We start from the raw sequence: 15,000 nt of genomic DNA on the forward strand, positions 1-15,000 counted from the left end.
CCATTGCTCCTTCCATTTATCGCGAGACAACCGATGCTGGGCTTCGGTGTGTGGGAGAGGAAAACTAGCATCACAGGACGGAGCGACAGCTCCCTTGGTGGGCTCAAAGTGTGTGTGTGTGTGTGTGAGTACATTATATATATATATATATATATATATATATATATATATATATATATATATATATATATATATATATATATATATATATCTTCTTCTTTTAACGGTAGGTTCATGTCTGAGCCGCCGTGGTCACAGCATGATACTTAATTGTAGTTTTCATGTTGTGATGCTCTTGGAGTGAGTACGTGATAGGGTCCCCAGTTCCTTTCCACGGAGAGTGCCGGTGGTACCTTTTTTTTTTTAGGTAATCATTCTCTCTATTTATCCGGGCTTGGGACCAGCACTTGACTTGGGCTGGCTTGGCCACCCAGTGGCTAGGTAGGCAATCAAGGTGAAGTTCCTTGCCCAAAGGAACAACGCGCCGGCCGGTGACTCGAACCCTCGAACTCAGATTGCCGTCGTGACAGTTTTGAGTCTGACGCTCTAACCATTCGGCCACCGCGGCCTTATGTATATATATACATATATATATATATATATATATATATATATATATATATATATATATATATATATATATATATATATATATATATATATATATATGTATATATATATATATATATATATATATATATATATATATAGAACCATATATTAGATACATTATATATACATCTTCTTTTAACGGTAGGTTCATGTCTGAGCCGCCGTGGTCACAGCATGATACTTAATTGTAGTTTTCATGTTGTGATGCTCTTGGAGTGAGTACGTGGTAGGGTCCCCAGTTCCTTTCCACGGAGAGTGCCGGTGTTACCTTTTAGGTAATCATTCTCTCTATTTCATCCGGGCTTGGGACCAGCACTGACTTGGGCTGGCTTGGCCACCCAGTGGCTAGGTAGGAAATCGAATATATATATATATATATATATATATATATATATATATATATATATATATATATATATATATATATATATATATATATATATATTATATGTATATACAATGTATATAATTACACGTATGTTTGTGTGCACATATTTATATATATATTTGATATATGAATCAGGTTCATGACATTTTAATTTGAGGACCCTTATTTACTAATGTAGAATAAATTGGGAATCATTTAAAATTTTATCTATATCCCGTGTGGTCTAGTGGCTAGGATACGCGGCTCTCACCCGCGAGGCCCGGGTTCGATTCCCGGCACGGGAAAAATTTCCGGTGATTTCAATGTAACCTAATCGTGCTGGCTGATAAATCACCACTACGTTCTTTTACTACTTGGGTGCAACCACGTTTTTTTTTTTTTTTGTTACATCATTTCATACCCCTTTTGTTTTTAAGGGCATTAAAAAGTATGAATTCCTTACTTTCTTTCCGAATATCAAAATTCGCTTAATAACGAGTCTCATTTTCAGTACGGAATAACCATTACGAAATTTCTATTCTCATTAAAAGTTTTTTCAAGTATAATAATTTCAAGCAATAGGAGATGTGTGGAAGAACACATGGTTATACTTTAAGAGTTCCTGCAAATGAATATTAAGAAGTTATTACTTATAAGTTATATCTTTACCAGGTTCTCTGTTACTTGAAGTCCATACATATCTGACTTTTGATGTCCTGTAGCTCACCCACATCTCTGACTGTTGTGATTTCCACGACCAGATAGAGATAGAGATTAGATATAGTTATTTGTTATTAGTTATATCTAATGGCTTCGTGTGTAACTAGTCCCTGTTCCCCTCAAGAAAAGCGATGGGTGCATAGGTGTAAGTTACTACTTGGTTACGTTCTTAAGCCATGTCTCTCGCATTACATGAAAATGCGCAATACAGCCTCCATAAATGGGTGCACACACACACACACACACACACACACACACACACACACACACATACACACACACACACACACACACACACACACACACACACACACACACACACGCACACACACACACACCACACATACACACACACACACACACAACAAACACACACACACCAACACACACACACACACACACACACACACCGCGACCCCGCACCACACACACACACCACACACACACACACCACACACGCACACACACCCACACCACACCACACACACACCACCACACACACCACACGCACCACACACAGCACACACCACCACCACACACAGACCACACACACACCCAAACACACACACACACACGCACACACACACACACAACACCACACCGCACACCACACCACACACCACACACACCACACACACGCAACACACACACGCACACACACACACCACACACACACACGCACACACACACGCACACACACACACACCACACACACCACCACAACACACACGCACACACACACGCCACACACACACAACACCACCACCACCACCACACGACACACACGCCACACCACACACACACCACACACACGCACCACACACCACACACCACACACGCACACACACACGCACACACACACACACACACACACACAACACACACACCACACACACACATACCACACACACACACACACCACACCACACACACACACACACACACACACACACACGACACACCACCACCAACACACCACACGCACACACACGCACACACACACACAAACACCACAACACACACCCCACACCACCACCACGCCACACACAACACACACACCACCGCACACACCAAACACAACCCACACACAACACACACCACTACACACACACACGCACACACACACACGCACACACACACACCACACACACACACACACAAGCACACACACACACACACACACGCACGCACGCACACACACACTCAAGCACACACACACACACACACACACACACACACACACACACACACACGCACACACACACACACACACACACATAACAAGAATCTCCTTCTCTTTCTGCGCCTCCTCTCGACGCCTGCGCGCGCGTTTCAACGATGATAACGGTGGCATTATCCCTGACCCTGTTATCTCTCGCTGCCCTGACACGAGGCCACAACAGCCCCGGGCGCGACACAGAGCTGGAGTGGCGGATCCTTTAGGAGCACCCTGGGGCCTCCTTCGAACTGCTGATCAACGAGAACGGCACCATCCATTGCAGAGAACACTGCGAGGAGGGCAGTGATATGGCTATTGAATTTATAGAGGGACTGTTTACGAGCGGTATGTTGCCTTGCCTTGAACGCGAACCGAAGATTGGCAACGCGTGTTAAGGAAACGTGTATCTGCTCAGCGTGCCCAAACAGCTCAATTTTATAAACATGAGCACAGAAGGACTGCCAGAGACCACGATTTCAGTCGTAGGTGGACTTGACGGAGAGGACACACATGCATTCACTGGTTTTCTGCCCCCGAAGAAGGAGACAGATACTGAATCTTCCTCTCTTGAGACAAAGAAGGCAAATAGTGAACCTACCTCTCCTGAGACAGAAGAGGCAGCCACTGAACCTCCCTTTCCCGAGACAGAAGAGTCTGACGCTGAACGTTCCTCTCCTGAGACAGAAGAGGCAGCCACTGAACCTCCCTTTCCCGAGACAGAAGAGTCTGACGCTGAACGTTCCTCTCCTGAGACAGAAGAGGCAGCCACTGAACCTTCCTCTCCTGAGACAGAAGAGGCAGCCACTGAACCTTCCTCTCCTGAGACAGACACACACACTGAACCTCCCTTCCCCGAGACAGAAGAGTCTGACGCTGAACGTTCCTCTCCTAAGACAGATGAGCCGAAGTGGGCCAGGAGCCGGCCCGCCCCTGTCGCATATGAGGTCTCAGCCTGGGTTAGCACAAAAGAGAAGAAGCACAAGACGAAGACCAAGGTTCGAAGAACGCTAGCGTCGAAAAATGATTTATAAGTCGTCGAGGTCAGACCGAAACACGACCGAGATAGCCTGAACGACTGCGAAGACTCTGAAGAAGAATAGATGTGGTTCGACGACGAGAACCTGTCCGACGACGACAACGAGATTTACGACGACCAGCAGGAGGCCGGCGACGGGAGTAGGAAATTGTACTATGACTTCGTCGATATCAGGTGTAATGACCTCGATGAGGAATGAGACGAGGACGACCTTTGGGAATATCGGCCGAAGTTGGTGAGCAGGGATGACACAGATGCGGAAAATAGCGACACTGACTTTGAGATCGACTCTCGTCTTGACTCAGACAATGACCTCGACCAAGACGATGAACCTCAGATCGGCTTTATCGAAAGCGATGCGGAAGATGACCCATGGGATCCTTAGCCAACCTTGGTGAACGGAGAGGTATCAGACGGGCAGCTGACAGACTAAGAATTAGATACTGAATTCCTTCGTGTTTACTCTGACGTCGAATCAGATACTGACTTCTTTGAAGACAGTGACGCTCAATCTGACGAGTTCGACCTAATAGAGACTTGGGCAACCACCTTGGCAAATTCGACTAACTGACTTTGAGATCGACCTCCTTCGTCTGGACTCAAACGTCGAATGACTTCAGTGAAGACATGGCGAGGAGAGTGATGATGAAGTAGTCCTCTGGAAGTCTCGGCCTACATCGGCAAGCGTGGACGGACACTTCTCCCTCCTCACCCCGACGCCGAGGAGGACTCCAACACTGACTTCGAGATCGACCTTGATCTTGCGTCAGACGTCGAGTCAGAGGATGACTTCTTCGAGGAGGATGCCTATTCCCTATTCCCGATGCCTTCCCTGGTTAACAGTGTCTTCTGCGAGACGATGGCCACCGGGCGGGGGCACTCGTCGCCCTCTGCACTGCGGGCTGCTGCTTCTGCTGCTGCTTCTGCTCTTGCTCCTGCTTGGGACGGAGCAGCCTCGACGAGGGTTCACGCTCTGGGGTCACCCTGGGGGACGTGAATCACCCTGGGGGCACGGGAGAGACGACCTCCTCCTCCTCCTCCTCCACCCATGTGTGAAGAGGATCAGTTGATGCAGGTTTTGTAAGGGAAGTTGCTACCTTTGCTCAAGCGCTCTCGCCTCACACACACACATACACACACACGCACGCACACGCACGTACACACACACACACACACACACACACACACACACACACACACACACACACACACACAAGCCAGCCCAAGTCAGTGCCGGGTAAATAGAGATGGTGACTCGCAAAAAAAAAAAAAAAAAAAAAAAAAAAACACCGGGTGGAAGGCAATGGCAAACCACCGCTCTAAATTGCCAAGAAAAATCATGGAAGCCCATGATCGTCAAGGCCGCGGTGGCAGAATGGTTAGAGCGTCGGACTCAAGACTGGCACGTCGGCAATCTGAGTTCAAGGGTTCGAGTCACCGGCCGGCGCGTTGTTCCCTTGGGCAAGGAACTTCACCTCGATTGCCTACCTAGCCACCCTGGGTGGCCAAGCCAGCCCAAGAGAGTGATTACCTAAAAAAAAGGTAATACCGGCACTCTCCGTGGAAAGGAACTGGGGACCCTACCACGTACTCACTACAAGAGCATCAAAACATGAAAACTACAATTAAGTATCATGCTGTGACCACGGCGGCTCAAATATGAACCTACCGTTAAAAAATTATATATATATCCCGTGTGGTCTAGTGGCTAGGATACGCGGCTCTCACCCGCGAGGCCCGGGTTCGATTCCCGGCACGGGAAAGTTTTATGGAAGGACTAAAATTAGTCAAACAATTTGTGTTGCCTGATGATAATAAGTCACTCAGGATTTTACTTAAATGTGAGCAAAACCAAAGTAATAAAAGTAGAGATTCAAATACAGCATAATCTTATAATCAGTGAAGTTGCAAAAACCGTCGACGAATTAATTTACCTAGGAGCAACTATTCCTAACAACTATGACGATTCAAATGAAATAAGGAGAACTACCATTGCAAGAATTCTTCTTCTTCTTTTAACGGTAGGTTCATGTCTGAGCCGCCGTGGTCACAGCATGATACTTAATTGTAGTATTCATGTTGTGATGCTCTTGGAGTGAGTACGTGGTAGGGTCCCCAGTTCCTTTCCACGGAGAGTGCCGGTGGTACCTTTTTTTTTTAGGTAATCATTCTCTCTGTTTTATCCGGGCTTGGGACCAGCACTGACTTTGGGCTGGTTTGGCCACCCAGTGGCTAGGTAGGCAATCGAGGTGAAGTTCCTTGCCCAAGGGAACAACGCGCCGGCCGGTGACTCGAACCTTCGCACTCAGATTGCCGTCGTGACAGTCTTGAGTTCGATGCTCTAACCATTCGGCCACCGCGGCCTTGGCGATCATGGGCTTCCATGATTTTTCTTGGCAATTTAGAGCGGTGGTTTGCCATTGCCTTCCGCCCGGTGTTTTTTTTGTTTTTTGTTTTTATCGAGTCACCATCTCTATTTACCCGGCACTGACTTGGGCTGGCTTGGCCACCCAGTGGCTAGGCAGGCAATCGAGGTGAAGTTCCTTGCACAAGGGAAACAACGCGCCGGCCGGTGACTCGAAGCCTCGAACTCAGATTGCTGTCGCTCTAACCATTCGGCCACCGCGTCCCCATTGCAAGAATGGTTAATGGTTAATGGTTAAAAGCAAGATAAATGTGCTAGACATCTAAGGTCATGTAGCACTATAGTTAATGTTAGGGAAGGGTGGTTGAGTTAGTGATTAGTTGTCTAAGCTGGGCAAAGGAATTGGTGAGTGAAAGGGTTAGAGTCGGGTGTGGTAAGGAGTTAGATTAGATGGAGGATATGTATGAGGAAAGAGAATAGGTTGTTGAAACAGAAAGTGTGGGATTCTGTAAGGATCTCTGATAGGTTGGGAGGTCTGTGAAAGGAGGATAGGTGGAGGAAAGCAGAAGTAAGTATGGACGAGACATAAAGGGAATGTGGGGAAGAGACAAAATGATAATTGGGGATTGGTATTGGAGGATGTGTAAGAAAGGTCTCTTGAAGGCATACAATAGATGGGTTATAAGAGGAAAGGATATGACAAAGGTCAGGTCTGTGGGAGCGGAAACCGCGAATATTCCAATGAAGGATAGTTATACTTTAGTGATATAGTGATATATATAGATGGGCTGTGTTGGGAGGGGTTAGGAGGATAGGGTGTAGGGGGGATATCGTTAGGAGGAGGATGGATATCAACAGTTACTTGGAGTGTGAAAGGAGCAGGAGTTGTAAGATTTGGAGGTTGAGTGTCAGTTGTCATTAAGTAATCTTGAATATTTTCAATAGTTTCTTCTGAGGAGTTGGTTGGGGAGTTTTGGGGGATAAAGGATTTCTTGTGAGGGGGGAAGAGAGGATTGGTGTCTCAAGCGTAGGGGCAAAGGAAGGTGGAGGTGTTTGTGTGGTAGGGGAAGAGGGGGTGGAACGTTTGTTCTGTCTGTTACGGGTAGTGCGAGGAGGGATAGGGGAAGGTGTTGGGGTTGTAGTGGTGATTGGAGTATCTGTCGTAGAGATTGGAGTGTCTGGGTTTAGGATGGCAAAAGAGTTTGACTGGGGAAGGTAGGAGGTAGAAGAGGGGGAGTTAGATGTAGGGGGGGTGGGTTAAGGAGAATTGGTAGAATGAGCAGTATTACTGGAGTAAGGAGTAAGAGAGAAACCATGTCGACGTGCTTCCTGTCTGGCTTCACGTAGTGTGAGTCCAAGTTTGAATCTGAGAGTTGCTACCTCAGACTCAAACTTGTAGGTGGGACAGCCCATATAAAATACATTATGGGGGCCGCCACAGTTGGCACATGTGCGTGATTGTGCAGAGCAGTTAGATCGGGTATGGCCAGGTTGGGCACATAGTGGGCATCTGGCTGTGGAATGGCAATGTTTGGCTGGGTGTCCTAGACGCCAACAATTTTGGCACTGACGTGGAGGAGGTTGGTATGGACGAACAGGGAGGGATTCTCCTCCTATGTATACGTTAAAGGGAAGGTCATGTCTATGGAAGGTAATTTTGGCTATATTAGTGGGTTTCGATGACCTCTGGGGGGAATGGAGTAGCATTGTACTGATGTTGCATCATAGTCTGTGAGACAGGCAAGTAGGTCTTCTCCACAGTCTGACCAATTTTGTCATAGACGGGGCAATTTGCTGGGGAGATTGAAACTGTTCCGGTGCAAGTATTGAGGGTTGGATGGGGTTCTGCAAGGATGGGGTTACCATATAGGTCTGTTAGTTTTGTTAATGCTATAGCTTGGTTTTCGGATGTTACTGTGACAAGACGGGAGCGGTCGGGTCGGCTACGGAAAGAGACTTTACCTACTTGTTTTTGGAGACATTGTTGGAAGAGAAGGGTGTTGTCAGAGTAGGGAGCTGTGGGAGGGATCACGAAAAATCGGTCCCATTTGGCTGCGCTAAAGAGAGTATTCAAGATTGTTGTAGAGATAGGGGTAGTAGAAGGGCGGGGGCGTGACGAAGATGGAGTAGTGTTGAGGGAGGTAGTGTTATGGAGAGGTGGGCAATAAGGCTGTAAGGTATTAATAAGGGAGGATGGGTGTGTTGATGTTGGAGGTTGTGGGGATAGAGGTGTTGAAGTTGAGCATGCTGGAAGAGTGGAAATGTTCCTTAAGGGTTGATTGTTGGCTACTGTACTAGTAGGCATTGATGAGGGGGTAGTTATTGCAGTGTTCGGAGCCGTGGTCAAAGGAGAGCCTGGGGTCAGGGAATCGGGTGGGTTTACATCGTTGGGGCTATTTGATAAAGGGGCAAGCCTCATTGCCCCTAATAGTGGGGATATGTTTTCATTACTGGCCATGGTAAGCCTGGGTTATATTGGGGATAAAAACAGTCCACCCCTCAGGGTCCCCTTGAGGGGTCTTCTTTTAACGGTAGGTTCATGTCTGAGCCGCCGTGGTCACAGCATGATACTTAATTGTAGTTTTTTTCATGATGTGATGCTCTTGGAGTGAGTACGTGGTAGGGTCCCCAGTTCCTTTCCACGGAGAGTGCCGGTGTTACCTTTTAGGTAATCATTCTCCTTGAGGGGTAAGGGCTAGGTAATTAAATCAGGGGAATACCGTGCCCATGGCTCCCTCAGGCCGTTCACGACTGGCACAAAGTCAGCCTTTCATCCTTTCAGCACGGCTCTCACACCTTAGGATAGGATAGCAGAAGGGTTTGGTGAAGGGACAGAAACGAAAATTGGGAAGGAAAAAAGACCATGCAAAATTAGTTGAGTCGAGGGCTTAGTCCCAAGGTTGGGGAGTTCCCCATCATTGGGTCCCAGTCTCCGCCTCCTAAGCCCCCCCCACGACAACAACGGGCAAGGGATTGGGGGGGACCATTGCAAGAAATGATGTCTTATAAAAGGAAAAGACAAATCTTCTTCATTCAATGGTGTTTCTCTCTGCCAGTTACGAATCAGAGTGTTGGGTAATGAATGATAAAAAAACAAATAAAAAAAATTTTGAATTGCGATGTTATAGATGTTTATTTCGTGTTAGCTGGACCGATCACAGGACAAGAAGTTGGGTAGTAGATGAGTAGATGAAATACAGGTAGACACTCATGAGAGAATAGTAAACACAATCGACAAATGTAAATTGAAATAAGTTGGTCATGTGGAAAGAAGTTTGGGTAAAGATCTGATCTGATCTGATCGTGGCTTACGGTAAAAGAAATAGAGATAGACCCAAGACTCGATACTTAGATAATATCAAAGAATTGGCAAGAATGAGCAGGATTTACTTAGAAAGGTACAGGGCCGCTTTTTTTTTTTTTTTTTTTTTTTTTTTTGAGATTTGCTTGGGGTGTTCTGGCTGACCAAGCTCCATGACCACTCTGTTTCGTCATGATCTTTACACGCGCTTCAGTTCTGTAACACCTATCTCCGGCGCTAGGTGATCAGTAGTTAAACTTCGGGGTAATAATATTCTGAACTATGTATTATAAGTATGTAGCCACACGACAATTAAAAATATATCGTTTATTTATTTATATATAGTTTTTAAACATTTTCAACATTTTTTTTACATTACATGTGTACATATTGATAACTATACTACAAGTTCTTAATGAAAAAATCAAATGCCCAGGAATGTAATTCTTTCTAAGACATCTGCCCTTGTCTAATCTTCCATATTATGAAAAGTATGACTAGGCCTTCGTTTTACTTACTGTATAAGATTTATGCTGTCCTCTGCACCCAAAACCTTCCCAGCTCTGCCACCGACCCCTCAGTTCTCCTAATAATGAATCAGCAGACCAATTTTTGAGATGTATTTCTCTGTTTATCGGTTTCTACACCAGTCAGTGTATGCTTTGTCCTGTAGATTCTCTTGAGATAATGCAGTCATTTTGGAAAGAATTAGGAGATATTTTTTAATGATTTTCTTCTGATAATGCAGTAATTTTGGTCGTGCGATTCCCTACACCGTAATAGGATGTCTGTCGGTGTAGGCTGTCGTTGGGAGCAGTGGCTGTGAGGATACACGTAATGTGAATTTCATACTAAGAGACGACGATAACTTTATGCAACAAGCAGACGAGAATATCGAGAAAATGATTACCTAAAAAAGGTAAAGGCCGTCGTGACAGTCTTGAGTCCGATACTCTAACCATTCGGCCACCGCGGACTTGACGATCATGGGCTTCCATGATTTTTCTTGGCAATTTAGAGCGGTGGTTTTGCCATTGCCTTCCGCCCGGTGTTTTTTTTTTCCGAGTCACCATTTCTATTTACCCGGCACTGACTTGGGCTGGCTTGGCCACCCAGCGGCTAGGCAGGCAATCGAGGTGAAGTTCCTTGCCCAAGGGAAACAACGCGCCGGCCGGTGACTCGAACCCTCGAACTCAGATTGCTGTCGTGACAGTCTTGAGTCCGATGCTCTAACCATTCGGCCACCGCGGCCCTTTATATAGATAGATAGATAGATAGATAGATAGATAGATAGATAGATAGATAGATAGATAGATAGATAGATAGATAGATAGATAGATATAGATATAGATATATACATATATATAAATGGTTTATTTATTCAGCCTTCATATTCAACTTTATTCATTTTTTTCCGGGAACAAAAGTAAGCTTAAGCTGAATTCTGACACTGGCCTAAAATCTAATTTCCTCTGTTGCCGTAATAGGTAGAAATGTTCCTATTGCATGTTTATAACATGTTATATAAATCTTGCACATTCTCTTTGATTATCATTATCACTACGATTGAATTTAAATACATGCAATTTTGCTTTTTTACCAAAATATTTTGGAATCTCGATGCCTCTCACTTCCTATACAGTTTTTAGTCTCTAGCTTCCACAGGAGTATAACCTATCTTGAAAAGGCACCGTCATTTTCTTTGTCTTTTTTTATCTTTTACTTTTTATATATACTTTTAAACTATATCCCGTGTGGTCTAGTGGCTAGGATACGCGGCTCTCACCCGCGAGGCCCGGGTTCGATTCCCGGCACGGGAAATATCTTTGTACTTGGTAATAATGAAAAATAACCTGTATTAGCAAGTCTTTAGAAATTCTAAACACTAATTGGCCTTATAAAGCAAGAGCATAGCCGATTTTCTGAAGTGTTAGTTCCACAACTTCAGTTACTCCCGGTCAATTTGGTAACATTTCAGTTAAACTCCCCCGGAGCTAGGCGTGTCTAGGCTTTAATTTGCTGTCAACTAAATAGTGTTTTAAAGAATTATAAGGTGATCATTATTTACAAAATATTTAGGTATAGAACATTGTGGGTGTGCATGTTTTAGCTTAAGTGGGCAGTCCCAGTTTTGGGGGTCGAGAATCGCTTTTATTGAGATGGACGAATGAGAATCATGCCCTTATAATGTTGCAAATTCTTCGAGTTTCTTTTTCAGCTTCTCACTTTGCATCCATTCATGATGTTCTTTCATCTGTGCCTCGTGAATTTCAGTCATCTGCCATAACCTTGTAGTATGATATTCGTCCTGCCTCGCTGTGCTTACTTTCAGACTCCTCTGTAAATTTCCTCTTCCCGGTCCCCAATACACACTCTCCGAAACAAGCGGCTGGGGTTGAAGCTGTACAAGGTGAAGTGAGACGTGTAAGAACTGAAGTGTGGGGTCCTTTTGACGTCTGATAAGTAAGAGTAGGAGATGTAAGAACTGAAGTGTGGGGTCCTTTGGCGTCTGATAAGTAAGAGTAGATGTAAGAACTGAATTGTGGGGTCCTTTTGACGTCTGATAAGTAAGAGTAGGAGATGGATAAGGAACAGGTACACTGTAGAGCATCATCTTGGTCGCAGGTTCAGTACAGAAAGTTGAGGTGGTGGTAGCTTGTTGAACTTTTCAGTCTCTGAGAAGGAAAAAAAATGACATTAAATATGGCATACATAGCCAAATTAACATACAATTGAAATGTTTAGTTCCTTTGAACATTGCCATTGCCCATTTTGATACTTACCCTGCTAAATTTTCTCGTTAGGCTCAAAAGTGAGTTTCCAAAATATTGCCAGTTCATGTTCCATCAAATAGAAGACGCAAGCTGCATATCCTTCCTCATAGTTACAGGATATGGAGGAGAACTACTGCCAGTTTTTACTAAAGGGGTCTTTGGTAGAGTAGAAAACTCCCAAAACATTGGGACTGATGACGTCATTAATCCTCATAAATGCTGATTGGCTAATGAATGCACTGCCAGGCATAGTGCGAATTAGGGAAAAACTATCGAACACCTCATTCCACACAGTACACCCAAGTATCAACAATAACATAACAGCACAAATGACTGCTTGACTTGTCTGGAGAGAGAGATGAATTAGCATGTGCTTACAGAGGATTTTATATATCTACATATATCGTAATAATATACCCTCATACATAAATGAAGATGATTACGATATTTATGATGACACAGTGCCAACTCTGTTATAATACAGAACTTTATACTACACTTAAATTAAAATGTATCTCGATGCTTCCATAGATGTACAACATTTCTTGGAAATGCTCGTATCTTCATATGTTAGATTGTTACAACTATTATCCCGTGTGGTCTAGTGGCTAGGATACGCGGCTCTCACCCGCAAGCCCCTTGTTCGATTCCCGGCACGAGAAACTTTGTAATCTTTATAATCGTTGATAATAAAGATAAACTGCATTGGCAAGCCTCTAGATGAGTGTCAAATGATAGTTAAACACTATTTACCATATAATCCAGGAGCAAGGTCGGATTTCCTAAAACCTAGCTTCCACCGATGGTAACATTAAACTGACCCAAAGCTAGGCGTGCCTAGGCTGGCTCTAAATTGCTTTTAATGCTAGAACTAAATGATGTTTTCAAGAAGTCTAAGATAATCATTATCTGCAAGGTAAAAGTCACTCTACGCGTGGCTGTCTAAACTAAAGGGACCGTCGGGGTTTGGAGGTGGGAGTCGAGAATCGATTTTATTGAGACTGGTGAATGACACTCATAACTTTATATATAGAAAACCTCGATCTTATGTTATTTTATCAGTAAACACAGCAGCAACAAAATGCGAATTTCAGAGTCATCATTATCTACTTTTGCATTTCGCATATTAATCTTTAACCCATTTCTTTATAGATAACATTATTTTAAAAATTATACATTTTTCTATATTTTTTTCAGAAAACGTCTTAAATCTGACTTTTAAAGATTTCTTCTTAATCTGCCTATTTTTTTTTCTCAGAACTAAAGGGCAAACCGAAAAATAGCTATGCATCGGTGTAGCGAATTATCTTCTGAAAGATTTTTTTTCATTAACTGAAAATAAGAAAAAATATTTTTGTTACTGCACTTTATATTGCATCTTCAATTTTAAGTTCTTCCAGGTTAGGTTTAAAGCGTGTTTTTTTATTCAGTATCAGTTACTTCTATCATATTTCCATGGGACAGATGCCACATGCGAAATAAACAACTTTGCCAGTCAGTAGAGCTTGAATAGACGCAATGCATGAGACTAAACTCCTATTTTTGGCGAAAAAATACAGACTAAAACTTTTTAAGAATGGGGAGGGGAGGGGAAGGCAATCATGTAAGAAATTCTTCTGTTCGACTGCTTACCAAAATTGCATATAATTCGCAGACCAGACTCTGCTCCCTTTAAAGATTTATAAGAAATCCGTCCACGATGTTGATAGAGCCACATTTAGTAGACAGTACAATGAAAAATAGATTATCCCCATAGTAACATTGGTACTGGACATCTAGCAAGGCATAAAGTAAAATGTTTTCTGAATTTCATCTCAGGTATATTTCCAAGATGTGACAGATTGGGAATGATAGTTTAGGGCAATTTCTTTCCGCAATAAAAGTACACTCAACATCCTCGGTCTTCAAAATTACAAGATGTGATAATTTTGGTAAAAAAAAAATACACATTTGAAGTAAATAAGTGTCAAGTCACAATCTCGAAAAAGTATATAATACGATGTCATTTTTGGAATTCAAATATGATGAATTCAATGAAGGTACGAATGCTTGCTTTTACGAAATTACCGTGTCTCGCTCTCAAAAACGCTTCAGAAGAAATGACTGAGCAATTTGCACAGTATAACAAGCTTGGCGCATCACAGGCCAAATCTCAGTGTGTGGCCTCCCTATAGAGAGGTGTCTGTATTAGTCCTTCAGGCCGCCAGATATGATAATGAGTGCATTAGTGGGGAATCTATTCAGGCTGTAAATTATTAAAACTTACTTTAGGTTGTTCGTCAATCTGTGGCAGCAATATTCAGCTTTATGTTAAAATCGTTTATATAACTAGAAGCTGTCAGTATATATATATATATATATATTATATATATATATATATATATATATATATATATATATATATATATATATATATATGTATACAAATAAAAAAAAAAAAAGAAAAAAAAAAAAAAAAAAAAAAAAAAAAAAAATATATATATATATATATATATATATTAAATATATATATATATATATATACACAAACCGCGGTTGATCCAATCAGGCAAGGGTGGCACTGCCATATATAACCTCTCAGTAGTGAATTGATAAGAAGGTCGTGC

The 15,000-nt window shown here is 43.2% G+C and overlaps 1 protein-coding gene and 3 non-coding genes across 4 annotated transcripts; all 4 read left to right on the top strand.

Annotated features, from left to right (window-relative positions):
- Positions 1–1,212: 1,212 nt before the first annotated feature.
- Positions 1,213–1,284, top strand: Trnae-cuc. The gene has a single exon. It is a non-coding gene; the product is annotated as a tRNA-Glu (tRNA).
- A 2,077-nt stretch (positions 1,285–3,361) lies between these two features.
- LOC119595625 (phosphatidylglycerol--prolipoprotein diacylglyceryl transferase-like) lies at positions 3,362–3,949 on the top strand. The gene has a single exon (XM_037944735.1). It carries the CDS (start codon positions 3,362–3,364, stop codon positions 3,947–3,949), a length of 588 nt encoding a protein of 195 aa, XP_037800663.1.
- Positions 3,950–5,644: 1,695 nt separating this feature from the next.
- On the top strand, positions 5,645–5,716 carry Trnae-cuc. Its single transcript has one exon. It is a non-coding gene; the product is annotated as a tRNA-Glu (tRNA).
- A 5,652-nt stretch (positions 5,717–11,368) lies between these two features.
- On the top strand, positions 11,369–11,440 carry Trnae-cuc. The gene has a single exon. It is a non-coding gene; the product is annotated as a tRNA-Glu (tRNA).
- The last annotated feature ends 3,560 nt before the right edge of the window (positions 11,441–15,000 follow it).

This window comes from Penaeus monodon, chromosome 36, assembly GCF_015228065.2.
Source record: "Penaeus monodon isolate SGIC_2016 chromosome 36, NSTDA_Pmon_1, whole genome shotgun sequence".
Taxonomy (NCBI): Eukaryota; Metazoa; Arthropoda; class Malacostraca; order Decapoda; family Penaeidae; genus Penaeus; species Penaeus monodon.